General features: G+C 40.3%; 1 protein-coding gene across 1 annotated transcript in view; it reads right to left on the bottom strand.

Annotated features, from left to right (window-relative positions):
* The window catches only part of LOC111151963 (diacylglycerol kinase iota), a 432,202-nt gene that overhangs the window by 174,286 nt on the left and 231,798 nt on the right, over positions 1-26,118 (bottom strand). The window contains exons 11-15 of the mRNA XM_022510212.1: positions 22,226-22,308; positions 20,303-20,363; positions 10,539-10,652; positions 8,975-9,112; positions 5,931-6,009 (exon numbers count right to left, since the gene is read on the bottom strand). Coding sequence (XP_022365920.1) covers positions 5,931-6,009; positions 8,975-9,112; positions 10,539-10,652; positions 20,303-20,363; positions 22,226-22,308 — 475 coding nt within the window. The remainder of the gene's footprint in view (positions 1-5,930; positions 6,010-8,974; positions 9,113-10,538; positions 10,653-20,302; positions 20,364-22,225; positions 22,309-26,118) is intronic.

Genomic DNA, 26,118 nt, shown 5'->3' with positions numbered 1-26,118 from the left:
AGGTCAAAATTAAGGTGTCAGCCTGCAGAACTCTTCTATGGGGACTCTAAAAAGGATTCACTTTCATGAGTGCCTGGCTGGCTCAGTTGGTTAAGCTTCCAACTCTTGATTTCCTCTCAGGTTGTGATCACAGGGTTGTGAGATCAAGTCCTGTGTCGGGCTCCAGATTCACCAGGTGTGAGTATGAGATTTCTCTCTCTCCCTCTTCTTCTGCCCCTCCCCCCACTCACACACACTCTCTAAATACATGAACTAATGAATAAATAAATAAAATCTTTTTGAAAAAAAGGACTCACTTCAAAGTTTCTTCAGATAGTTCGCAAAACCCATTTCCTTATAGTTGGAGAAGTGAAGTTCTTTTTCCTTGTTGGCTGTTGGCTAAGGTTCATTCTCAACTTTTAGAGCCCTCCTGGAGTCCTTGGCTTGGGATCCCCTCCACCATCCAAGCCACCAGGGCCACATCAAGTGTTTTTCCACCCTGCAAATCTATCTGGCTTCCCTTCTACCACATCTCTTTGACTTCCTAATTAACTTTCTACTTACACTTTGAAGGGCTCATGGTATCACACTGGGCCCACTCAGATAACCCAGAATTCTCTTCCTATATAACGGCAGGTAATTATTGACCTCAATAACATTAAAAAAGTCTTTTTTCCATGTAAAATAACATAACCAACAAGCATGATACCAAATAACAAATGTCATAAAGGCCAAAATTCTACCCACCATCACCTACCATCTGACCCCCATGGTTCACATCTTTCCCATATGAAAAACATTCATTCCTTCCAAGGTCCCCAAAGGTCTCATCCCCATTAGAGCATCAACTCAAAACCTAAAAATCTCAACTCAAGCTTATTAGCTCAAACTTCCCAAATCTCATCATCAAAATCACCTAAATGATTTGGCTCTGGATGTAATCCAGTTATGATGATAATAAGGTTCTGGGTATTTTCCATTCCACTGGTTTAATATATTAATCCTATTTTTATGTACAACACAATAACATCTGTGCCATCAGAATAGGATCCTAGACTCTACTTTTGTCTGTAATTGGTCTGGCATATTAGAGGAGATATTCATAAATACAAGTTCAACTCTATGTTTATAAAACTCAATAAGCAACTTGAACTGCACAAAACTCACATTTTCCATATTATCTGCATTAGATATGTACCCAATCTTAAGACTTCAGTTATATATACATAAATGATCCCCAAATCTATACCTACAATAACAATGCCACTTTCAATTCAAATGGCATATATCCAAAAAAAAAATCTTGTCTTCCAACATCATCTCCCATGAAGGACAAATAGTTTTATCAACATTATCTGTTCTTCTAACATGGCTGCAAAACTCTTTCACTATGGGGGCACCTGAGTGGCTCAGTGTGTTAAGCCTCTGCCTTCAGCTCAGGTCATGATCCTAGGGTCCTGGGATCGAGCCCCACATTGGGCTCTCTGCTCAGCGGGAAGCCTGCTTCCCCCACCCCCTCTCTGCCTCCTTGCGATCTTTCTCTGTCAAATAAATAAATAAATAATTAAAAAAAAAAAAAACTCTTTCACTATGTATTAATTGGTCAACCCATCTTATCACAAGCTCATTGGTCCCTCTGTACTTTGCTGTCTGAAATGTCCTTACCCACTTTACTTCTAAACTACATTTTGCACTCCTTTATCTCTCAGCTCCCTCTTACCCTTTCTGGAAATTTTCCCCTGATACATTTTCCCTGCCAAATTCCTGTATTATTTACTGCCTATATAACTAATCTTATCCCTACTATATAGTCCTTTCTGTTGTGATCTTTTATATTATATATGGGGCCTCTCCTCTAATTACACTTTCCATTACTGTAACGAATACTTATTGAGATAGCCATGGGCTTGGCACAGGGACTATAAGAAGATATGTTCTTTTGCCCACATGAGTTTTAGAGTGGAGGAGATAGATTTGAAAAGTAAAGGGAAACATCATTTTGTATATGCCATACAAAGATGCCTATAGCAGATGAAGTGAGAGTCACACATAAAGGGAATGATCAAAAGGGTTCCAGAGGCAGGTACACTTGAATCTTGAATGAAGGTAGGTGCCATGCAGAAGTTCAAAATGAAAAGGAGGTTACAGATAGAGAAGCTTGGACCATAAGACTTTCACAAGGGCAAATCATGCTTGAGTCTCAGTACCTAGACATAAGACTGGTAGTGTGTCCTTTGATGAAATTTAGCAAGCTACTGAAATGTCTTTTTAAAGAAATCTGTTCATTCTCCATATGAATCATGAAACATTCATAATCCTCAGAAACATGCTCATCTGCATGTTTTTGTATATTCAGTGAAAATAGTAAATTTTAAATCAAATTTAAATACTGCCTCCTTTAGAGTCATAATTGTATTTCTCTGACCTTGTAGCGTAAGGTTCAACTCCTCTGAATAAGTAACTTCAGAGAGGCAGTAACATTTAAGTATCCAATCTAAGGCTAAAAGTTTGACATGCTTAATATCCTTCACGTCCAAAAAAAAAAAAAATGACAATCTAATTCATATAGCTGGCAAAGTGAGACCTAACCTTGCCACCTGATAACCATAATCATTGTTAACATGTCTATACATTAATGGATGGGAATATTTTCAATGTACTTGCTCAAGCACTGTCATAACGCAATAGTTATTAACGTTCTGGGCAAGACTCCAGCTGAAAATTAAATGGCCAATTCTGTTACATCTCCAAACCCTATTCCGAAAGACTGCACTTTCTGATATGCAAGCAACAGCTCAACCAAGCATGGTTTAGCCACTTTAATAAGAAGAAAGCATCTCTATTTTCCAATCAAATGAACTAAACCAACTTTCTGATCAAATATAGAAACCCAGATTATTCAAATGTTTGCATTCTTTTTATACAAAGTCAATCAAAATGTTAAGACTGTCTTTACTCCTTGCTTGATTTTCTACTGATGATTCTAAAAGTGTTTAAACAGTAATACCTCCAATAAACTATCTCAAATGCCTTTAATTATCCCCTGTATTTGATGGGCTGTTTCACATCTATGCCAAAAATTGCTTCTGCAATTACATTTTCAGAGCTTCTGCCTTAGTGAGATTTATATTTATTACCCATTTCATGTAGATAGATTAGCATAAATCCCAAGTACGCGCGCACACACACACACACACACACTCTCTCTCTCTCTCCCCCCCCTTTTATTAATACCTAATAGGTTATTCTATCCAAGCTCATTTTTTTTTTTTATAATGGCTCTCATGAGGCTTTGAGTCATCCTTCAGGTATTTCATGGCAAATGATACAAGTTTTGTCATGATGTCTCACACTGAGTGTCTACATTTGAGAACAGTTTGAAGTCCCAGCTATTGGTATTTTTGGCTTGAGAATAGCCACTTAATATCAAAAGAAATAAGTAAGTCTGCCCCTATTGAAAATGTAGCTATATTATCTTTCTTTTCCTTTCGTAGGAGAGCCTGAAATTTCTTGATTATCCAGGTAAAAATATGAAGAAAATTCAAATAAACAGAAAATAGTAAAAGCAAAAAAAAAATAGCTTGGGTAATCATACTTTTCAGCATAAATTAATGATTTTTAATTAATGAAAAGTGAATAGATTAACAGGTATTAAGAAGTCCACACCTCTGGTATAGGGTTATCAACTAAACCTGTCTTCAACATTTTGTGGATATTTATTTCTATACTATCTTCATGAATACTGCAGAATATCTCAGGAAACATCAATTCTCCCTTACCAGTTCTCCAGTGGCTGGTTTTCCTCAAGGGCACTTACACTAAGCCCCAACAATAACCTATTAAAACACTAGTCTTTGCATCTTTTAACCAAATGTTTTATAATCACACATACATTAAACTATGTATACACACACACACACACACGCGCGCGCGCGCGCGCGTATACACCACAGTTTGCATATTCCTTTCTCAAACGACGTAGTCCCACTTAAAAAAAAAAATCACTTTCCTTCAAGAATTCTCTTCTAAGCCTGGTCTTTCTCCCTTGATATCTCTCCCTGCTTCCTTCACTCTGAGACACAAAACTTTCATCACAGTACAAGGAAATGTATCATTAGGAAATTGTCAGATTAATTAGACAAAATATTAGGCTCCCGTGAATGAGCTCATTGTCTGCCACTTACTCATTTAGGTCTCTTTTCATGCCAGGATGTCTATTTTGGAAGATTCATGCATTGGTGATAATTTTAAGTATTGTTAAGAAACTGAAAGATTTTGCTAGGAAGCCCAAAACCAGAGTCTCCTGAAGAATATGAGGGGAAAAATATGGGTTAAGAAATGAGGAAAGTAATCTTCATTTACTTCCCTAAATTAAGTCTCCTTAAGTATAGGGAGACCAACAGACTATAAATGTGGGCCCTACAGTAGGACTCCCTGAATATCCATCTCCAAGAGCTGTCTATGACAGGGAGATGGGAGGGCGGTAGTGTTTCTGATCTGGGTATTTGTTATTTGTGGTTCTGTTTTCAACCAAACTTTCAGAGAGAAAAGTCAAACTATGGCTTTCTCTTTGATCATCATCACTTTTATTTTACTTTATTTTATTTTTCATTTAAATTCAATTAGCCAAGATACGGATTTACATGGTAGGTACAATTTACGTCAACACGGATGGAGATGAAGAGTATTATGCTGAGTATTGTTTTTAGTTGACACGGCATTTGACTCTCAAAGCCTCATGAGAGCAGGAAGGCAAAGCCTACCAAAACTGCTGATCTCCATAAGAAAATTACACGTTTGGGCTTCACTTACAGTTTGTATTCTAACGCCCTTAATCCCACTACTCCACTCTTGACCTTTATTGCATAAGAGTGTTACCAGAATTTCCTCTGGGTTATCAGTTATTAGTAGAATGTGAACATTTGAAGTCTTTTAGGTCTCTATATTTCAAATTCTAGGAGTTAAAACCACTGAATCTCTTGAAGAATCTGGAGGAAAAGAAGTAAAATAATCCTCTCACGTACGTGTTTTATCTCACAACACACTCACTAACCTACTGCCCAGCATGATTTTGGTCATATATTAACTTATTCCCATGAGACTAGGTACAGATGTAGATACAGGCAAAGACATAGATATTTGTAGTTACATTAATAAGAGATTTTGAGAGATGAAGAGACACCAGGTGAATGAGCGTGAGCACGGACGTTTGGGGCTTCCAAACATAAGCCCAAATCCTCAACTTTCTCAGCTCTGAATGGCATAAGAAATTTTCTGATGAAGTATTTAACCACATGCCATTATTTCATCTTATTTGTCTTTCGAAAATAATTTTGTTCCCTAATCTTGTCTCCATCTCTTCCAGCCCTTGAAATTACCACCGGCTCTCACTCGTCCCCTAGCTTGTCCAGTGGGCATTCCCAGCACCTCTGTCACCAATCCAATCACCAGCCTTTCTTTCCACCTAAACCACTGATCAGCTTCCCTACTGTTCCCCAAGATGACTGCTATCTCTTTCTCACACACAGGGAGGACTGGTATGTTTTTGCTGCCAGATTCAATGGCCCTGGTTTATAAAGTGTTGGACTTTAACAATCAGTGATTCAAGAAGCTGTGAATATCCTAATGATTTGAATGAAAGAAGCTTTATCTCTTCCTAGTGGTTCACTAACCCCAAACTTTCTAGTCAAACTTAAAAATTAGCGGTCTGAGATCTGGAACATCCATCTGTGTTGTCCTTTACATCTCTGAGACCCTAAACAACTAGGTCTCAGGATCCGATCTGTAACAAGTTCCTATCTTGTCTAGCTCCCAGGGTCATCATGAAAGTTAAAATGAACAACACTGATGCACACTGTCAATATTTAAGTGATATACAAACAGAAGGGAACATGCAAAACACCTGCTGGAAACTTCCTCCCTGGGAGATGGAAATGGGACGCTGTCCTCACCTCTGGATTCATGGAACTCCAGTGTGACGTGGGCATCGAATCCAAGGCTGAAGTAATTATTGAAAACATTCAGAGGAAGCTGCAATGATGAACAAAGTACAGGTGAAGTGGTGCGTAACCAGGCAGAAAGAGTAAAATAAAGCCTAATGCCAGACACCTGTCTCCACGGCAGTCCCAGGGAAAGAGGGAAGTCACAACTGAAGGGAGAAGGTGTTTGCATATGAGGAACAAGGGATTTTTGAATTCATTAGTGAGAGCTCAAATCAAATAACACTCCCAAGAATTTTAAGTAGTATAGGAAACAAACGATGCAGATACAAATTATTAAATGGGAACTCTTCTTGTGGATATTAAATAAGAGAGCCCAATTAAGCTGAGGGAAGTACAGCCCCAATAGCTACAAAGAATGACTCACTAAGCAAACTTAGAAAGTCAATTCGAATGGAAGGATCATGTGTAAGCTAATCCGTGGATACAATTATTGAGAATTTATGGCCAGCATATTAATACTGCAACTTCAAATGAATAATATTTAATATTTTACACTTCCATTTTTTAAAATCCCTTTTTGACATAAGTCATAAGCAACAAGGCAGTGGGAAACATTTAGCTACCCCTGATCTATAGGAAAAAAAAATAATCTATGTGTATATACATATTTGTCAGTATTATTCAGATTTTGATTTAGACTATCAGACCTTGTATCTTTAATATGACCATGAAATACGTAGACACAGATGTGGGTATACACACAAGTCTTCCTAGAGTCCTCTGGGTCCCTGGTTGCTACCACTGCAAGCTTAGTAAAGGAGAGGACTATGCAACCTAAAATCCTTCAACAGAACTGGAAAACTTATGTGCTTTTAAGGCTTCCATGTTAGAACAATGAGAAAGCACATGGAAAATGCTAGAAAGGAAATGGTGGCTCTTCTACTTTACCTTCCACAACTCAGAGTGGAAGGTAAATGTTAGACCAAACAGAGAAGCAACTTCATCTCAGCTTGGAGAATGTTTCCAGATAATTATCAGATTTAGCCTCCAGATAGAAATATACTTCTCTTCTGTTAGAAGTAAGTGTTTAACCCTTAAGATTTCAAAAGTAAGTTTATTACAGGGTTTCTTATGCCCCTTGACCAGTAAAACTTTGTTTGATTAGAGTAAGGACCTTATCCCATTAAGAGATAAATGAAATGAGAGGGAGAGTAACAGAAAGACAGATATTAATACAGAAGGAAAGGAAATAGATGGCCTTCATATCCAATAGAAATAAAGAATGAACTGCCCATGAAAGGCCCTGAGTCAGAGCTTATTATAAATTTGGAGGTCAAATCAGTCCCCTTAGAAATGTCTACAACTGGCTGGAGAGCAGGGGAGAAACTAAACACAGAACAATGCCAAAATCTTGTCTCATTCTCCTGGCTTCATATTTGAGAATGTCTAGTTCCTACACTTAAACAAAATACCAAGCCTTAGTAACAACATCAAGGGTTGGTGATCTTGCCAAAAGCACAGATATGTTCATCCCTACCATTTATGTTTTCTTGGCTACAATTCTAACCCATGTCTTAGCATTCACCAATAGCTTTAGGAGAACATCTGGTCACCATCCCCTAAATAATATCCCAATTTATTCTATTATTAAGTTCATATTCACATTTTCCAGGAAAAATTGCCCCAATTTCCTATATATCTCCTCAAAAATCCAGTTTTTCAAAATCCTTTAAGTATCCGGATTAATGTTCTCTGGCTGTACCAAGGAGTCTTTCCATTTCGTAAGCTGTCAGGTGGAGATTTAAATAGAGATTTTGACTGAGGGCCTAAGCATTCTAATCTTGGTGGGGAAAGGACCTTAAAATTTCCATATGGTATAATTCTTCTCACTTTGGCTATATTCTACCCAGTTTCTGTAAGTTGAACACATCAGAAAGAAGTATCGTATCCCAAGGTGATAACTGCAGTTTCAAACAACACTGTGACTTAGGAATGCAAATGTATGAAGCAGTCATGGTATCTTTTAGAAACCTCACAATTTCTGGATCATGGTTTAGGAGAAAAAACGTGAGGACAAGATAAAACATGCTTTAACCTATTTTAGCCAAATAATAAACTTGAGTGTTTATCACCATTGATCAGGATCATGGTGCTAATGAGTGACTAGGTTTTGGTTTGGTTTAAAAGGATATCTGGTTCAATTTATTTTAAAGTGGAAATGCCTATGACATGCGGGCTCAACCAAGAGCATGATCCAATAAAGCAGGGATGCCACTGAAAGTACAGATCCAGGGCCTTAACCCTGCACTGACTTGATCAGAGTCAATGGAGACTGGGCCCCATAATTTGCACATGGAGGTTCTTATGCAAAACTTTGAAAACACTATCACCGAAGAAAAGTGGAAGGTAATATGCAGGAAGTGACTATCTGGCAATGTGTCAGATTTATCTGAAATTGAGGCCAGAACTTAGAACCAAATGTTCTCCTGGGGCTGTGCACTAACATATGTACTACTGTGTCTCTTGGTTTGTCTTGGGTGGAAATGAAAGTTCAGTCACTGAAGGAAAAATACTAAGTCAAAATATTTACTTGGGCATCTTCAAGTCCCAACCAAGTGATGAAACTGACTTACTTCATACGTGCTTCACATAAGAGAGATTTAATAGAAGACTACAAATCTCAGGAGGTTATCTTTCCATTGAAAGACCACATGCTTAAAGCTTCAGAATACCCATAGTTTTCACCTTCTAATAGGTCATGAGTTTGCAATGCTTGACAGATTAGAAAATGAATACATTCTTTCTGGTGTGGAAGTTGAGGATGGAGAACAGCTCTCTGAGCACTGGAGGCAGATAGGAAATCTCAGTCTTTAGAAGTCTGTGGGGCAGAATCATGGAAAAGTGTTACACGCCTAGTAGCCATAAACTCAAACATCAATCCCTGTGATGTCATAGGAAGGAATCACCGTATGACTCTCCAGCCAGGACTGCACTTCTTGTGGCTCAGGTACACGTTCCAGACTTCCCTTCTGGGGAAGAAAGAGCTCTCTCACCTTACAGACGCCATCTTCAAGTTCTTCTGGAGGCAAGTCTGGGTTTCTTTCTACATGGAGGTTCCAGCGATCTAGCTGTACAATTGTCCCATCTTCTACTTGGCAAAGGATCTTAGAGACAGGTTCATCAGTGTAGCCCTAAGGAATCAAAGAAAATACCCATTGCCACCTGGAGCAACGAACAGTGTAACCAAAGCCATTTCATGCAAGCAAGAGTTCTTCTGCTATAGTTCCCTATTTGTTTTGCAATTAGCAAGGCTGGGAAAGTAGACTGGTTCCCTTGAAGTACTTAGAATCTAAGACAAGAGTCACCAGTAACATGCGTAGTGCAATACTGCTCTAACTGGTTTGAGGTGAGGAGTAATTTTTGCCAGGACCAAGGACCAAGAGTCACAGGTAGACATCTGGAGGCCATGCTGGAGGGTCACTTCTGTCAAAATGAAAACAGGAGTCCCCTATATGCCACTAGAGGCATCTGAGAGATACACAGAAAAACTGTGTATGGAAAAGGAGGAAAAGAATCAAGGTGGCATAGGATAGATGACTTTTTCTGTTACCACCTCTTCACCTCTCCCTAACCCTGTAGTGGGACACTGTTCCTTGCATGGCTTAAGGTGAGTCTGTCTGAGGCACACCCCTCTTAGGCAACCACTTACTCCTTGAGCGTATGTTACTGGCATCATGAATATTAAGGATACTCAAGTCACTGATGTGGATGAGAGATGTTAACAGTGATCAACCTATTTACATGAAGCAACTAATGTATTATTATTATTTCTACTATGCCCACTTGAAAAAAATAAAAAAGACCTGTAGGAGGTTAATTCACCCAATAACCAAATGAGTATCTGCTAATATCTGAAGATAATTATCACCCAAGCGAGGTCAATTCACACAAAGGTCAAATTGTTATCTGCTAAGATCTGATGATAATTTTCATGGAGCCTAGTCCAACCTCTCTTATGAGTACATAAAAAGCTGGTAGGGCTGCCTATGTTAGCAAGTTGTGCCTTCTTGCTATCTTAACTCTGTAAAAAAAAAATAATAATAATAATAAAATGGCTGGTTAGTAACGGGTAAACTTCTTCCACTAAGCTTGCCTGAAGTCGGCTCTCTGGTGGAAAGGACAGCTGGCCACCTGGACAACAAAGCCATGATGACACCAACCAGAAAAACAAATCCTCCCCCAAATCTGTAACTCTCCCAAAGCAGGGATTGTAATCTGAACCAGATTTGCTATTCTGGCCAGGGCTAAGGGTCAAGATCAAGTCAGGTCTTCACATGAAGACTTGAGGCCAACCCACCCAACTGCCTTTCAATGGATACCTCAAGAAGCCCTAGGCCTATGTATTAACCCCCATCTTTATACCCCACTTTCTTCTCTAGATGATTCTAAGTTTAAACTGAAGAAGGTCCCAGAGGAAATCATGATGCGTGGGCACCGATTCTCAATTCTAACTTATTCTTTGAACAACGGTAGCATAGCCCCCTTCCATTAGAACATCTGTGGCTTCACGGTCCCTCCTACCTGACAGCATGGGCAGCCCCTGAGGGCAGTTCTTACCCCTCCCCAGTTGAGAGTTCGGGCCAGGTCGTTCCCAGTCCCCAGAGGAAGGACCCCGACGGGAGGCTGAGGGCTCAGCTGTAGTTCATCCAGAATAGAAAGGATCCAGCCCACCTACAGACATTGCGGGGGCCAGAAGGGATATAAGAAAGATAGGTAAGTGACAAAGACAACCTGAGACGAAAGCTTTACACTTGCTCTGAGCCAAAAGGCTGAGAAGCGATAGAGAAGAAAGCTTTAAAAAGCAAATGAAATGGCTTGACTTTTCTTTAAAACATATATATTTGAATCTAGTGGCCAGGAAACAGACTACTTATCTCAAACGGTTTTAAAATGGCAAGTCTCTTAAAAGGAGAAGGACTGTTTGTATGTGCTGTCTTAGAAGCAAAACCAGACCCACTCATCTGTATGTTTAACTTAGAATCTACCTTAAAATTTAGAACAGTTTAAAATTTTTAGGGAGGTTTATAACATAGGCACTGGAGACAATACAAGACTCAGAATCAGACTGAATTTCAATTCTGGCTCATATTGGCTACATAATCTTGATTAAATTATTTAACCTCACTGAGATTTCTTTATCTGATTTTCAAAGTGGAGATAATGCCTACCTCACAAGACTGTTTACAGATTAAACTCAAATGTATATAAAGCCCTCCATGTGGTCCATATAAGCACTCATTAAATAGTTACCCTCCAAAACATCATTGTAGAAATTAGTAGCATTTTCCTAAATATCCCTATATTCTTTTTAATGAAACATCATGAAAACATAATTATGGATGGTCCTAGTACTTATTATAAGTTTAGTTAGAAAATGGATACTTATATACTAGAATCATATTCCCATTTAATCTTTTTCTAAGATAAACAATACTTCAGGCTTGGTCTCATAACTACTTAGAATAATTACTCCAAACCTGGAAATAGCAAAAAGAAAGTTGCATATCCTCACAATGTCATACTAAAGTAGTGTTTCACAGGCTAAGAACTTTATGACTGTAGGTTAACAGGAATGTTTGTCCTGTGGAGATATGAATGTTGACAATAAAAGATTATGTTGAAGATTTGGTTTTATTCCCCCATAAGGCCATAAACCAATTATGTCTCAAATTTAGAAAAATTATTTTGGTATAACTATATAATCCTTTCCCTCTACTTCTCCAATAAATCAACTGTATCATCTTGCTGATTCCTTCATTAAAGAGCTAACTAAATCTGACATGTATTTATTCTATATTTGTGTGAGTCCTATTCAAAAATTTTTTGAAAATTTTACTTTGACAGTACCTTTATTGAACACTACTACATATAAAACACAGAACTAAGCAAATGAAATAAGACTAATGAGCTGGGCTAAAATAAGTAAGGTAGATGGCTGCTCTCAGGGAGCTTATAGTGAATAAAAAAAGGAACATACCATTGCTGATTCCTGAGCGAAGTTCTGTAACTATATTATTAAAGTTCAAAACAATTCTGTAAGGTAGGAATAATTCTCTTCTCCATTTGATAGATACAGAAGCCAAAATTTGGAAGATTCAATGACTTCCTTAATATCCTATTATTTATATAATATAACTGGCATTCACAATCAGGTACGCCAAACACCACGGCTAACTTCTTAACCACTCTGGTGCAGGGAGCCTTTAAATAAAGACCTAAATTCTGTTCTGGAATATGGCCTGGATATGGCCTGACTGTGCTGGAGACAGTGGTTTTTGTACTTTTGAAATCTTTGGAGTGCTGGAGAAGTCTTAGAAATTGCTCAATCAAATTCAGTTAATTTGCAGATTTATTAATAAATGAGGTGCAAAGAGGTCATGTAATTTGCTCAAGGCTACATAACGAGTTGTCAGCATCAGAATCTTATCAGGTCTCTTGATTACATCTAGAGACTCCATCCTTTCTCTACCCCAATATTTCATCCCAGGATGTAAAACTTGACTGTCCATCAAGAAGCCTAAAATTGTGTTTGCCTTCTAGAAGGGCATTATCACCATGGTCTCCCAATATGATGGACTAAAACTCTAGAAGTAAAGAAGAACCTGGAAGTCCCTCCATTCCCTCAAACCAGGCAAATCTCTTGTGGATGACTCATTAGATTCTGACCCCACGTGTGCCTAGTCCTTCTACAGACGGTATTAACAAAGCTTGCTGTTGAAGTGTGGGTCAGATGCTAACGAGTTCTGATGCCTCTGCCGGCTACCATCTCTGTGCCGCTGAAAGCACAGACTGCACACAGTAGGTAGCTCCCCTCTACGAAACGACAAGACAGGGAAACAGCAATCCCAGCATCAGGGATCACGGACGACAGGCGCAAACAGCCCTGCACAGACCCAGAGCCTCTCGGAGATGCCACAGAACACAGTGGAAATTGAATCCAACAACCCCTGTGAAGAAGGCAGTCTCTTTAGAACTTTCTCCGAGAGGTGAACACTCAGGTTGCCCCTTACGAATTGTACTCACAAGTCAGTCTACTTTCTTGCAGGTAGATTTAAGTTACACTTTTTTTTTTTTTTTTAAATGCTCAGGTGAAAACAGTCTCTTTTCCTGGTAAAGATAATGTCATGTGGTCACATTTCCAATGCCCACTGCATTCTAGGCGCAATGACAGGAAAAATACATCTTCAGGGACCAGAAGCAAACCAAACACAAAATGGCAAGCCAATGAAGCCAGGAGTTTAGCTTCTGTCTGATAATAGGGAGTAAGAGGTCACCTCTCCTGGCAGGACGCCATGTATGAAAGAAGCTCCCTCTGGAAAAGGGCGTGAAGGAGCCCTGCTTGAGGCCATAACCCAAAGACAGTGGAGATGCATTGAGGCTGGAAGGAGAAAGCCTTTAAGTGGTGGGCCCACCTTCCCACTGGCTCACTAATAGACCTCCAACATAGGACATCTCCCCAGGTTGGGTGCCTGAGTCACCTCCAGGAAACCTGCTCGTGTCTCAAGAGTGTTGGAAACCACACAAACAACTAGGAAGGAATAGTGAAAGGAGGGAGACAAAGTAAAGGGAAAGGCAAAAACACAATAAAATAACTTCCTCTGAAGAGAAGCCTGCAAAGAAAAATTGCAAACTGCAGGAAGAAGGCTAATACCAAGATGGATGGGAAGGTCAGGGTGTTAGTCCACAGCACATGAAATAAAAACACTTTTCAAATGAGACTGAAATGAGTGTCCCATAATGTCCATAAATTGACGGGTATCTTCTAATAATCCTTTCATCAGTATATAGAATCAGGATATAGCCTTCATTCAGACCTTCTGAAGGGGCTCCTGTTTTCTCAAAGAAAGTAGCCAAGAATCCATGTGATCCTGTGCTATATGGTTCCTCGGAAAGGCAGGAGCCCTCAGGACACTTGGACTTCTCACCCTCCCTCTTTCTCTCACACCTGGCCTAAGCAGAAAAGGAAAATGTGTAACTGATTTGAATGAAAGGATCATCCTCTTTCTTAGCAACTGATTTAAGAACTGCATAGATACATCCTACCTTCTTTGTCCAATGGCCAAATATTCTATTTTTCCCCTGAAAACAATCAGGGAGGTTTAGTGTTCCATCATCACATAACCCTGGAGTCACCAGATGTCACCTGCCTTTCAGAGTCAAGATAGGTCGTGAAATTCTCTCAAGTCCATCAGTGTTAGACTAACAATAGTTCTTTGGCAGAGCTGGGTCTGTATCTTTGCTTTTTACCATCCTTAATAGTTTTTCTCACCCAAGAGATGTATGACCCCAAATCGGCTTCCTCAGAAGGCCACAGAAGGTAGGGCTGAAAGGGGAAACAGAGCCCATCACACATTGGCCGGGCAAGCTTAGGTAAGCCACTCAATCTTTCCAAGTTCCCAAGACTCTTAGGGTTCTGTTATCAGCTAAATGACATGTAGACATTACGTAGCATCTGCCTCACAACAGGAAATGCTTAATTAACATCAGCTGCTACGATTAAGCTTTATTTTTCTTCCTTTTTTCTTCCTTTTTACTTCCTTTTCCCAGAAGCAAAATGCCCTCTTTCTGTCTCTCCACTTAAAACTGAACCTCAGGGTCACAAATCAATGCCACCTCTGACTGCCATCAATCACAAAGTTTTCCAGAGACTATCCAACACAGAAAACCCAAGCTGTGCTAAAGCAGAAAAGTGTTACAGAGAGAGAGAGAGAATGTAAAAAAAAAAACCACAATAGCAGGAGACAGATCTTAATAATCTGTATCTGTCCTTAAAAAGCAAAACTCTATAAAAGATCTTCAGGGACAAGGCTGTTCCCATAGCCTCTCCCTTACCGGGAACCGCTCTTTCGGGGAATCTGGGCTTCAGGTGCATGGCCAGGATTGTTTGTTAGGCTTTCCCCAAATTGTCTCCACCAGTCATCCCGGACCCCTTCAGCTAGATGTAATTAATTGCAAAACATAGCACTTGGCATATTTCCCACCACAACTGAAGAAAACGATCCAGATTGGGTGAAATCATTTCCCGGTTTGCAATGTTCTGTCCTGCCTTTGTGTCAGGAAGGGCAGGGCTGCCCCATTTGGAAGGTCGGGCTCCTGGGCTTTGTCCCTGAGCAAAGCAGCCTGCGGTGAGCGCTGCCCGCAGCTGGGGAGTGCAGCCACTCCCTGTGCGTGGGGTACCCTAGCCGTCACCCGTCACCCGGTGTGGGCCCGGCTCATGCTGAGCACCATGGTCCTTCTGCGATGTACTAACATTAGAGGCGGCTGAGGGGCTGGGAGAACAGTGAATCGGCACTTTCTTTGACCAGACCAGGTACGCGTTGCATTGCCTTCTAGGCTGGCAAAAAGTGAAGATGGACATAGTGAGAGATCAAAAGGAAACAAGGCCACCATTTCTGAACTGAAAGACCATCAAGGCAGCACATAAGTTCAAATGGCTCTTTCAGATGTGTACACCACGAGTCTTCCTTTTGATATTTTATGTTTGTACTTCATAGCTTACAAGTACTCCTGTGTTAAATGTTTTTTAAAGTCAGCCCTAAAGAAGTCAAGATAGAAGGGGAGAGGGGTGCCTGGGTGGCTCAGTGGGTTAAAGCCTCTGCCTTCGGCTCAGGTCATGATCCCAGGGTGCTGGGATCAAGCCCCACATCGGGCTCTCTGCTCAGCAGGGAGCCTGCTTCCTCCTCTCGCTCTCTCTGCCTGCCTCTCTGCCTACTTGTGATCTCTATCTATCAAATAAATAAATAAAATCTTAAAAAAAAAAAGATAGAAGGGGAGAGAGATGGGGAGGCGGGTGGAGAGAGAGAGACAAGCTGAGGCTTTGGGAGGAAAAGGGGCTCGGAATGCTGGGCTTGCCACGGTCAGTTCAAGGGAAACACACTTTCTTCCCTGCTGCGGCTGCAGTACGTCAGGGCTCGGAGGAGCCTAATGTTTGGGGTGTATCCTCATCTAGGGAAGACAAGCGATCAAGAAATAAGCACACAGTGGATGGTCCCATAGTTTAATTCCAGGCCTTTGGAAAGACGTCCACATGGTCAAGGGCGGGCCAGCAGATCCAGCCCCGTTACCAAGGTCAGGAGCCAGATAGGCAGGGATCACATCACACCGGAAGGGGAGGGTATGTGTGCCTCTGGGGTCTTGGTCCACATGCCCTCCAAGATTTAAGCAGAGTGACAGCTATGTGGAGCTGGATAGGTAGAGATGTGGCCAAGGATGGGAAAGAATATACAACTGCCGCACGACCGAAAAGCAACTCGTTTATAAACATGAAAGTCTGAGATCATTCTTGAGTCAGGGGAGTTTCCTTCCAGCCTAGAGATCCAAGGTGAGACAAGCGCATCCAATAACTGCAACCGTGTGGTCGCCATGGGGCTGTGCTAACCAGTTCCAAAGAGGCCACACCTGCACTGTCCGCTGCAGCCTCCGCTGACCACACGTGGCAGCCGAGCACTGGAATGTGTCTGATACAAACTGGAGATGCCGGGAAAAATACACGCTGCATTCTGAAGACAGCACGCATTGAAGAGAAACTATCTCATTAGTGATTTTTCCATGATCGCATGTTGAAATGAAAATCTTGTGGATATCTGAGCTTCAAAAAAATGTATTATAAAATTAATTTCCCCTGCTTCTGACTTGAAGTGACTTCTAGAAAACTTGAAAATGCGATTTGTATCGTTGTTCTCTTGAAGAACAACGGTCTATGCTATTACAATGCTGCGACTATGAAGACCCTTAGGGACCCTGGCATATCCCTTTGCAGACCTTTAAGGTCTCAAAGGAGGGTAAGAAACCTTGTTTCTTGTTGGAAGTCACAAAACATAGGCACCCAACCAGCTCTTCTGCTGACAAGGGCAGAGCTGGGAGATGGGTTATCTAAAAGTGCAAGGAGGGGACGCCTGGGTGGCTCAGTGGGTTAAAGCCTCTGCCTTTGGCTCAGGTCATGATCTCAGGGTCCTGGGATCGAGCCCCACATCGGGCTCTCTGCTCAGCAGGGAGCTTGCTTCCTCCTCTCTCTCTCTGCCTGCTGCTCTGCCTACTTGTGATCTCTCTCTGTCAAATAAATATATAAAATCTTAAAAAAATTTTTTTTTAAAAAGTGCAAGGAAGCAGAGTGACACAAACCAGCAGCGGAGCCAAGAACTTGTTTCCAAATTAACACAAGACATCTATACATGAAATAATAATTTGTGCACAAACTAATGCAGTTAAGGGTTAATACAGCCTCCTCTTAATCAGTCAAAAAAAAAAAAAAATTCCATTCCTGAATCTCCCTGGGTCCCTGTCACTGTGCTGACAGAATTCTGACAGCTTCCAAGGTGATTGATACGCTCACCGAGTAAAGGCTGGATGCCTTATGTCACACGTACACCTGATACTCTCAGGAATTGTTCTTCACTTGCCTCAAGCCATAAAGCTTTCTTCATAAATCCATCAGGAGGCCTCGCCTTTACAGAAACTCTGCTCCTACTCAAAATTAAAAGTTTCATATTCTAAATGAATCAGATTAAAAATATCAATCACTTATCTAGGAAAACATTTCATAAACTCCAGGCCTCTTCCACAACACATCTATTTTAGCCAAGTAAAGAAATAAAATAAAACCTCGTTGCATATAAGGTACAAGATAAGCCAAGTCTTGATTCTGAGTGATTAAACTACAGAGAATACCGTTGAGAAAATAATTAGTACAAAAGTAGGCACTGACCCTTGGGTAAATCTGCTACTTTTCTTTGGGGCATGCCTGTTGCAAGGGACCTGAGTAGAAATGTCTAGTGCATTTGTGAGGTATGTGGAAGGAGATGGAAACGGAAGCCAGGAACATCAATATGGTCCCTAAGAGGAAAAACTACCTAGAACATAAAAGAAGAGTAATATCTAGCCTTGCGGAGTACCTATTAATTATGGTATATTTAAAGAAAGGAAGATAGAAAAGACAGGCTAAGTAGGAGAACGAGGGAGTCTTCATGTCAAAAAGGTGTTATTAATGGCACCAGGACGTACTCACAGATATCCAACACTGTAATTGGGTCTGGTCTTTAGGATTCATTAACGATCTACCAAGTCTCACTTGCTTGTCATTCTGGGTTTTGTCCCAGACACGCTATTGAGATGGTTTTCTTGAAAACCACTAGTTACCTCCTAGGTTCCAAAATCGATAATAATTCTCCAATCTCTCCTTCAGGATATAACCACGGCCTCTTTCCTGAAACTCCTCTGTATTTTGTTTTTGTTTTTTTTTTTCTTGACAGAATAGACTAGTCCTTTCTACTTCGATCTTTTCATTCTCCTTTGGAACTCTGGCCTGGACTCCCTAATCGCAAGTATCCAGACTTGGCTCTCTTTTGTCCTTTAGGCTTTAAATCTCCAGGTTTTCAAACACTTCTCTAGTTGCATAGAATGCCTCAAAACCACATAACCTAGAATGTGTGTCCTACACATACCCGCTGAGCAGAGGAAAGGAAGAAGAAAGGAGATGTGAGAACGACCTGCCAGGAGGCTCCAGCAGGGTGGGAGAAATTTGCAAGGGGTGGCACTCAATCATTGGTGGGGCCCAAGTTGTAGAGAAGGAATGGGAAATGGATGTGGGTTTGAGGTCATGGTCACTTGGGCGGAGAAAGGGTAAGAACTCTGAATTCAGGACGGCAGGCAGAGCCTCAACTTCTCTGCTGCGGTCATTGAGATTTAAAGGAGAAAAGATGGGAGCAAATACTGAAGTCATACAGAAAGATAAGGAGATTCTAAAATAAGGAAAAGAACTGTAGTAAAGGGTCACTTAAATAAGTTTGTATTTTAAGACAATGAATCTGGGGACAGCTGAGCTAAGAACACTCTGTGTGTGGGTATGTATGTTAAATGCAATATACTAATACATATTTAATATATTTACATATACATACAAATATATACATATATATAGACACACACACACATACTATATACCAAATACATATATATCCCCAGAGGATTTTTTTGGATATAGTTCTAGTAAAAAAAGTTGGGAAAATTCGAAACCAGCCTATCCCTTAGTGTATCTCCCAACAGCCTACAAATGATAGAACTTTAATTGGTATTGTGGCAGAAAAAGTTCCATGGTCTAAAAGTTTTGGAAGACAATGGGTTATATATAGTGAACTGGGTTCGGCTTCTCAGCTGTTAAGATTTTATAATGACTTTTATAAGCTAATAACGTGTATTGTGAATCTTTACAAACAGTAAACACTATTTTTCCAACTAAAAAAATGTTTTCATCTTCAGAGAGTAGCTTAAGGGACCTGTAGAAACTCTGTTCTGTTTTTTTCCAGTTGTATTTTTTGGTATATAATGTGTATCCAATGTGGCATTAAGTGCTATGATAGAGAGTTAAAAGATTTTGTTGCTACCTTTGAGACTATAACATTCTAATTAGGGAGATTAGAGAAAAGCCAAAGATATTTCATAATAAAATTCTAGATCCTATGAGAGCAAACTCCAAATACAGAAGAAAAAGATAGTGGGCAGCAGAGTCTAAACGTTGTGGTTCTCAGTTCTTTCCCTTTGCTGATATGCCGGCACAAGTGGAGGGCAAATGGAGAAACAAGTAAGACAAATAGAGGAAAATGTACCCATAATATTAAACTTCAGCCCAATTCCACTTTTTCTTCAAAAAAATGAATACAAAGGAGATGATCTTTAAGGCAAACCAATGTCAGTATTCTAAGTTTTATCTCTACTCATAAAAAAACAAATGCAGGGGCTCCTGGGTGGCTCAGTGGGTTAAAGCCTCTGCCTTCAGCTCAGGTCATGGTCCCAGGGTCCTGGGATTGAGCCCCACGTCGGGCTCTCTGCTCAGCAGGGAGCCTGCTTCCCTCTCTTTCTCTCTCTCTGCAGCCTCTCTTGCCCACTTGTGATCTCTGTCAAATAAATAAATAAAATCTTAAAAAAAAAAAAAGGGAACAAATGCAGTAATTTTGTCCACGTACTTCTCCTTAATGATTGTGACCGATGATTAAGAACCAAAGGAAATAAGTAGTTTTTTTAAGTGAAGAATTCAGTCATCTATAACCTTCATTGTAATGATCTGGCCACATCCTTACCTTGTAGAACAGGAAAGGATACAATATAGCTGAGAGAATAAGACACAATTTAGGAAGACCAAGTATGAATCCATGAGACAATAACCACATCCCTTCTAACACTTTATGGGCCATGATTCCCATGACAGAGACCTGGGTCTTAGGGAACTGGAAAGAGGTGTGGTAGGAAAGAACAAAGAGAACTGTCACAAAGGAAGCAAAAGAAAGAGGAAATAAGTGAGAGAGCTTGATTCTATTTTGAGGACCTACCGTTCCATCCCCACCACACGCCAGAATTCGCAGATTTGGTACTTTCCTATACAACTCAAGCCTGTAGAGGAAAAAGAACATGAAATAAATAAAAGAGCTCATCACTGGCCATTGCAAAGAAAACACAGGGCAAAAGAGGATGAGGGGACGTCCCCTGGAGAAAAGGCATAATTAGGAGGATAATAATGTCATTATGGGCATGGATCCCAACAAAGGGATCAGTGGTTGGTAGCAAAAATCATTTTTAAATGGCCGACACTGGAATGGGATTTCAGCATGTCCCAGAGTTTTATCTCTCATAATCCCTACTAATGTATTCACTCATATGATTTTCCTAATTAGTTTCGACTTCCTTTTCTTTTCCCATCATACCCCTTCCTCCTTTCTCAAAGAAAATCCTCCTTAATCAGTAGTCAGGAGTCATTATGTGTCTCCTCCTTATTTTTTGTCAGCTTTTCCTGGATTCGCTTTTCAAAGTTATACTTTCCACTCTTAATCCCAGTAAACCTCTTCTGAGAGACAGGATGGCAGGAGGACGCCCGCAGCATTACCGCCACACCTACAATTCTAGCTCCCTCTCCACTCATTCACCAACACTCAAGCCAAATTTATACTCTTCAGCCCAAAGAGGGAAGACTTACTGGTATTTCTTCATTTAAAATTTGTTTAAAATTAGATCATTTTTCATGTTGGCTCTTGAGAAAACACAATTATAGCAACCCTGCTAAAACATTTCCTTAAGTGAAGCTGTCAGTGCCACTGTTCTAAAATACACCATCTTCAAAATCAAGTTTTGGTTTTTTTTTTTTCTTTCTGGAAACATGTCCTATCTGGCCACATTCTTTAGGAATGACCTATGAAGGCTCTGCCTAAAGTCTAGCCGGAGTGATAAGATTTTAAGAAAAGCATCCAAAAGGACTAAAGCCAGGGTAGCAGCTTTGCCTTAGTCCATCCAAATACAGAAAAAAAATACAGAAGGTTTATAGCGAACTCTAGTGGTGAAAAAGTTCATAGATTAAAAGAATGATGGCAGAAATTAATTTTTATATTTAATGTTCTCCTGAATGCTTCAAATATATGATTTGTCCATTTAATACAGGAATATTATTTCTCTAGAAATTATCTGAACTGGTTACTTTGCCTCTGGTATTGTTATTTATTTAAAAATAATTAGTATCCCTTAAGCTCTAATGTTTATCTGATGACATCCAAACTATTTCAATACATGGGTTTTAAAATGGGAATGGACAGTAGCAGAAACAGTCCTGCTCTTTCCCACCATCTACAGCACTACCGCCACCAAAGGGAAGATATAGGATACATGTCACCTAGGTCTAAACTTGATTTTCAATACTCCTAACAAAAACAGAATGAAACTTCTGAAGTTCAGAAGTTCAGAAAAAGGGATCGAGCAGAAATTAAAATGTCTTCCTGTCCTGGTGTGGAATCCATAGGCATAATCAATCAATCTGTCTCCAGTGGACATAGGCGCACACACATCACCTCTCATTCAAATACACGAACATATTCATAAATAAATATGGCCACTCTCCAAAGATCCACTTACAGTTTCACTGATGTACTTCCCCAAGCTGAGCATGAGTAAGTAGAAAAATGACAGATCCTTCCTCAGTGCACACTTGTAAATTATCGACAGTTGCTTGCCCGTGAGACACAAGCACACTTGAAGGATGTCCTGAGATAACTGTGTAGCTGGTCTGGAAGGGACTTAGCCCAAAGAAGAGTAGGAGGGGAAACATCAGACGAAGGCTTAAGGGAGGTGACCACAGTTGAGAAAGTCAATGAGGGATGGTCAGCAAGTATTTCACAAGGTAATCTAATAAGGAAGCCTGACTTCACAGCAGAAGCCCTTCTCACTTGCCCAAACCGGTACGGACCATGGTGGGCTGTTTCCAGACTTACGCATCTTTGGGCCCCTCCTGAGAAAGATCAAACACCTGCCGTGGATTCAGGTACCACATGAACATCTGCAGGACTTTGGTTCCCTGTCAGAAAAAAAAAAAAAAATTTAAGACAATAAGAAGAGATTTCCAAATATTTGCTGCTCATTTAAAAAAATTTTAAAAATGTTCTTCTCTAAAATATCACCTGATTGCTATGAATAGTGTAAGACTGATGGTTCACAGACCTGTGCCCCTGAAACAAATAACACGTTATATATTCATGAAAAAAAAGTAAAATATCACCTAATTATAAACAGCATGAAGTAGTAGTTAAAATCATGGGCTTTGGCCATTGATACACAGGTTGAATGTCCAGATGGGGCTTTTGTCCAACTGCATTAACGCTGGCCAAGTTCTCCAATTTCAGTGAGCCCAACTTCCTTCTCTTTAATGTGGAGATAAGAATACCTCTTTCACAGACTTGTCGCAAGGATTAAATGCAGTCATGTTTTGAGGAGCACAGTGGTCACAGTGTGTGGCATGCAATTAAGTGCTTACTCAATAGTAACTACTGGTTTTCCCATCATTTGACATCAAAACCCATGTAGGCAACTAATTAGTCAGTCCATGTCATTTAACATGAATTTTTACTTCATTGTGACTACTACTTTGATCTTTGCATAACATGAATATAGACAGGATGAGCTAAGTACGATTTTACTGAAATAACTTCTCTTAACTGAAGTTAGTCTTTCTCTTTTTTGTTTTTAAGATTTTGTTTATTTATTTGACAGACAGAGATCACAAGTAGGCAGAGACAGGCAGAGAGAGAGGAGGAAACAGGCTCCCTGCTGAGCAGAGAGCCTGATGTGGGGCTCGATCCCAGGACCCTGAGACCATGACCCGAGCAGAAGGCAGAGGCTCAACCCACTGAGCCACCCAGGCGCCCCCTGAAGCCAAAGTCTTACAGGCTCCTCATTATTTAGGATAGACACATGTGACTTTCCTAGTTACAGCTTACTTTGACTTACTTTGACTTTGTTTCAATTTCCATGTCTCTAAGTCAAACAGTTCTCACATGAACATTTTTGGAATGTTTTAAGTGATTTATAATTGGCATTTGTAGAAGTGATCGTCACGGAAAACACAAGGCAGTTCTGGAGATCATTTCTTAACAGTGAACTGAGCAGAGAAGAAATGAAGAAGGATCGTTTCATTAAGCGGCATCAAAAGAGCTTTAAGACTGCGTAGGGTGCCCCATTTTAGGGCATCATCAGCCTCAGCAAATAGCATTTGATCAGCTGGGCAGTGCGTGTCGCTTATAATTACAGTTCCTTTATTAGCTATCCTGCGTGCTCTCCCTTAAAATATTCCCAAGTCTGTACACCTACTATGCTGTATCCGAGAGTCATTGGGGGACAGCATGGTATTTGAGTCAGTAATAACTTGGGTGTTCTCATGAGGTGATTGTGAGCACTTAAAAGCCTGCAGAAATCTAGCATATTAAATAGGAGGGCAAAATCTGCTTTCCAGGGGGATAATGAGAATTAAATGAATCAGTAATAGTTATGGATCTAACCCAGCATGTGGCACAAAATAGGCCTTTGTAAAGGTTAGTCCCTTTCTTTGTTGCTTCTTGTTAATCTATTCAGTAAATTACACTTGAGGTTGTGCAGGCTAAAGTGTAGCTTGTGATTACCACATTGTTAGGCCGGTTGTTACTGGGGCCAACGCAGGTCTTTTGTTCCACATTTCAACCAAACCTATAATTTAGAAGTTCTGCTTTATCATGTGCTTGCTATAAATTTATGAATAACATTCTATCCTTAATTATTACAACTAATCCTTCAATTTCACCACGTGACATATTTTGCTTCCTATAAAATTCAGACACAGAGCTGGACACATAATACTAACTAAATGCTGGGTAGTTCTCTCTCTTCCTATACCGAGCCTTGCTATCAAGTCAGTTGGGGATTATCTCGGGTAATCTTTGATGCCTAACTGGTAGACCAGAGACATTTTAGTGACCAGTTCAAAAAAAAAAAAAAAAAATTCCCACTGATTTGCTCGAAGATCAGTTTTTCAGTTTTAAATCCCTAGAGGAATAGGAATGGTTAATGTTAATTACTCCTTTCCACTTCTGGCCACGAGTCCACTTTTGGGCTCGTCTCAATTCCAGCTTCTACGACACCTGCAATACTATGTAATGAACACCTTTCAAAAATAAAGTAAAAGGGGATGCCTGGGTGGCTCAGTGGGTTAAAGCCTCTGCCTTTGGCTCAGGTCATGATCCCAGGGTCCTGGGATCGAGCCCTGTATTGGGTTCTCCGCTTGGCGGGGAGCCTGCTTCCCCCTCTCTCTCTCTCTGCCTGCCTCTCTGCCTACTTGTGATCTCTGTCAAATAAATAAATAAAATCTTAAAAAAAAAATAAAACCTTCCTTCTAAAAAAAAAATGAAGTAAAAGTCATTGAGAGGTGGTTTTTCTCAAACTAAAATTTCTCTAAAAGGTTGGAATGACCACACCATTTTGGTTTTGCTTAAGTGTGTATTCATGGTGACACCTAATGGTCTACATTTATCCTTTGGAGGAAGGGGAATTCAGGCTGGCAAGTTTTACACCGTGCCATTTCTGGGAGGCCCCACTGACACCTCAGCCTGTTTTAAGAACACCCTCAGAGCTGTGCAGGGGTAACAGCTGTGCAGGGATAACGTGCAAAACCACACACGACAACCCAATCAGAGGTCACATTCAGGTGTGAGTGTGATAGAATTATTTCTTTTAAAAGTAGTCTTTCTAAAACATAAGCAATAGCAAAACTGGCAAGGATCTGAAAAGTACTGCATTGTTTTAAATCCACCATGTCGCCTGGAGAAAAATAAAGGTCTGACTCATTGAAGAAAGACTGTTCTCTCAGCTCTGCTGTGACCTCTAGGATGAGCTACTTTAGGGCCTAGGTAATTCATTTCATAGAATCGAAGGGCTTGAGAAATGCTAACTCACCAGGAAAAGAGTCATTTCTTTCTCATTGACAGGATTAAGCGGACTCAGACACTTAGAGAAGTGCCGTTCACTAACGAGTCCCAAACATGCTCATATCTGTCACTGGCCACATGCCAAATCCAAAAGCTCCATTTTTTTTTTTTTTTTTTTTTTTTGGAGGCTATTGTGCTGGTTTGTCTCTTCCTGCTCTTTCTCCCTCTGTGCCCCCTTTCATACACCTGCCTTTCGTCTTTGCTTTCACTCCCTCTATGGGCATGCAAAGAGCAAACCAAGATGTTAAATCCTGGGATTACAAAGATAAAGGACATGAAATTGGCTTAGAGTTCATCAGGATTTAAGAGGAAAGAAAGACACAATGTTTGAAGAACGCTGAGCACAGCGTCTTCAATTGCTTTCCTGTTAAGGTCCTCTGGCTAGTGAGCAGGAAAGGAGGCGCAGGGTCCATGGGCTAGAACTTTCAGCCTTGGGCCTTTGTCAACCTCAAGTTTAGGTTACTTGGCGTTTTTAGTTTGTTTATTTTATTTTATTCTTGAAAAAAGCTGCAGCTTTTCTGCAACAGTATTTTGCTTTTCTCTAAATGGAAAAAAAACAGGTTGCGTGTTAATTCTAACACACACGGCTGTAGCTACGTCACCTCACTGACTATAGAGCTTGTTAAGATACTGTGAGATTGGGTATTCCTGTGGAGTGATGAATAGGTCCTTACGGTTTCAGGTGCAATTATAAATGGGATTGGCTCCTTAATTTCTCTTTCTTCTGCCTGTTGTTAGTGTGAAGAAATGCAACTGATTTCTGTGCATTGATTTTATATCCTGACACTTTACTGAATTCCTGTATGAGTTCTAGCAGTTTTGGAGTAGAGTCTTTTGGGTTTTCCACATATAGTATCATATCATCTGCAAAGATT

The sequence above is a fragment of the Enhydra lutris genome, unplaced genomic scaffold (genome assembly GCF_002288905.1).
Source record: "Enhydra lutris kenyoni isolate GAN:26980312 unplaced genomic scaffold, ASM228890v2 scaffoldscaffold27, whole genome shotgun sequence".
Lineage (NCBI taxonomy): Eukaryota > Metazoa > Chordata > Mammalia > Carnivora > Mustelidae > Enhydra > Enhydra lutris.
Note: the sequence above shows the minus strand (reverse complement) of the source record. Positions and strands in the feature narration are given on the sequence as shown.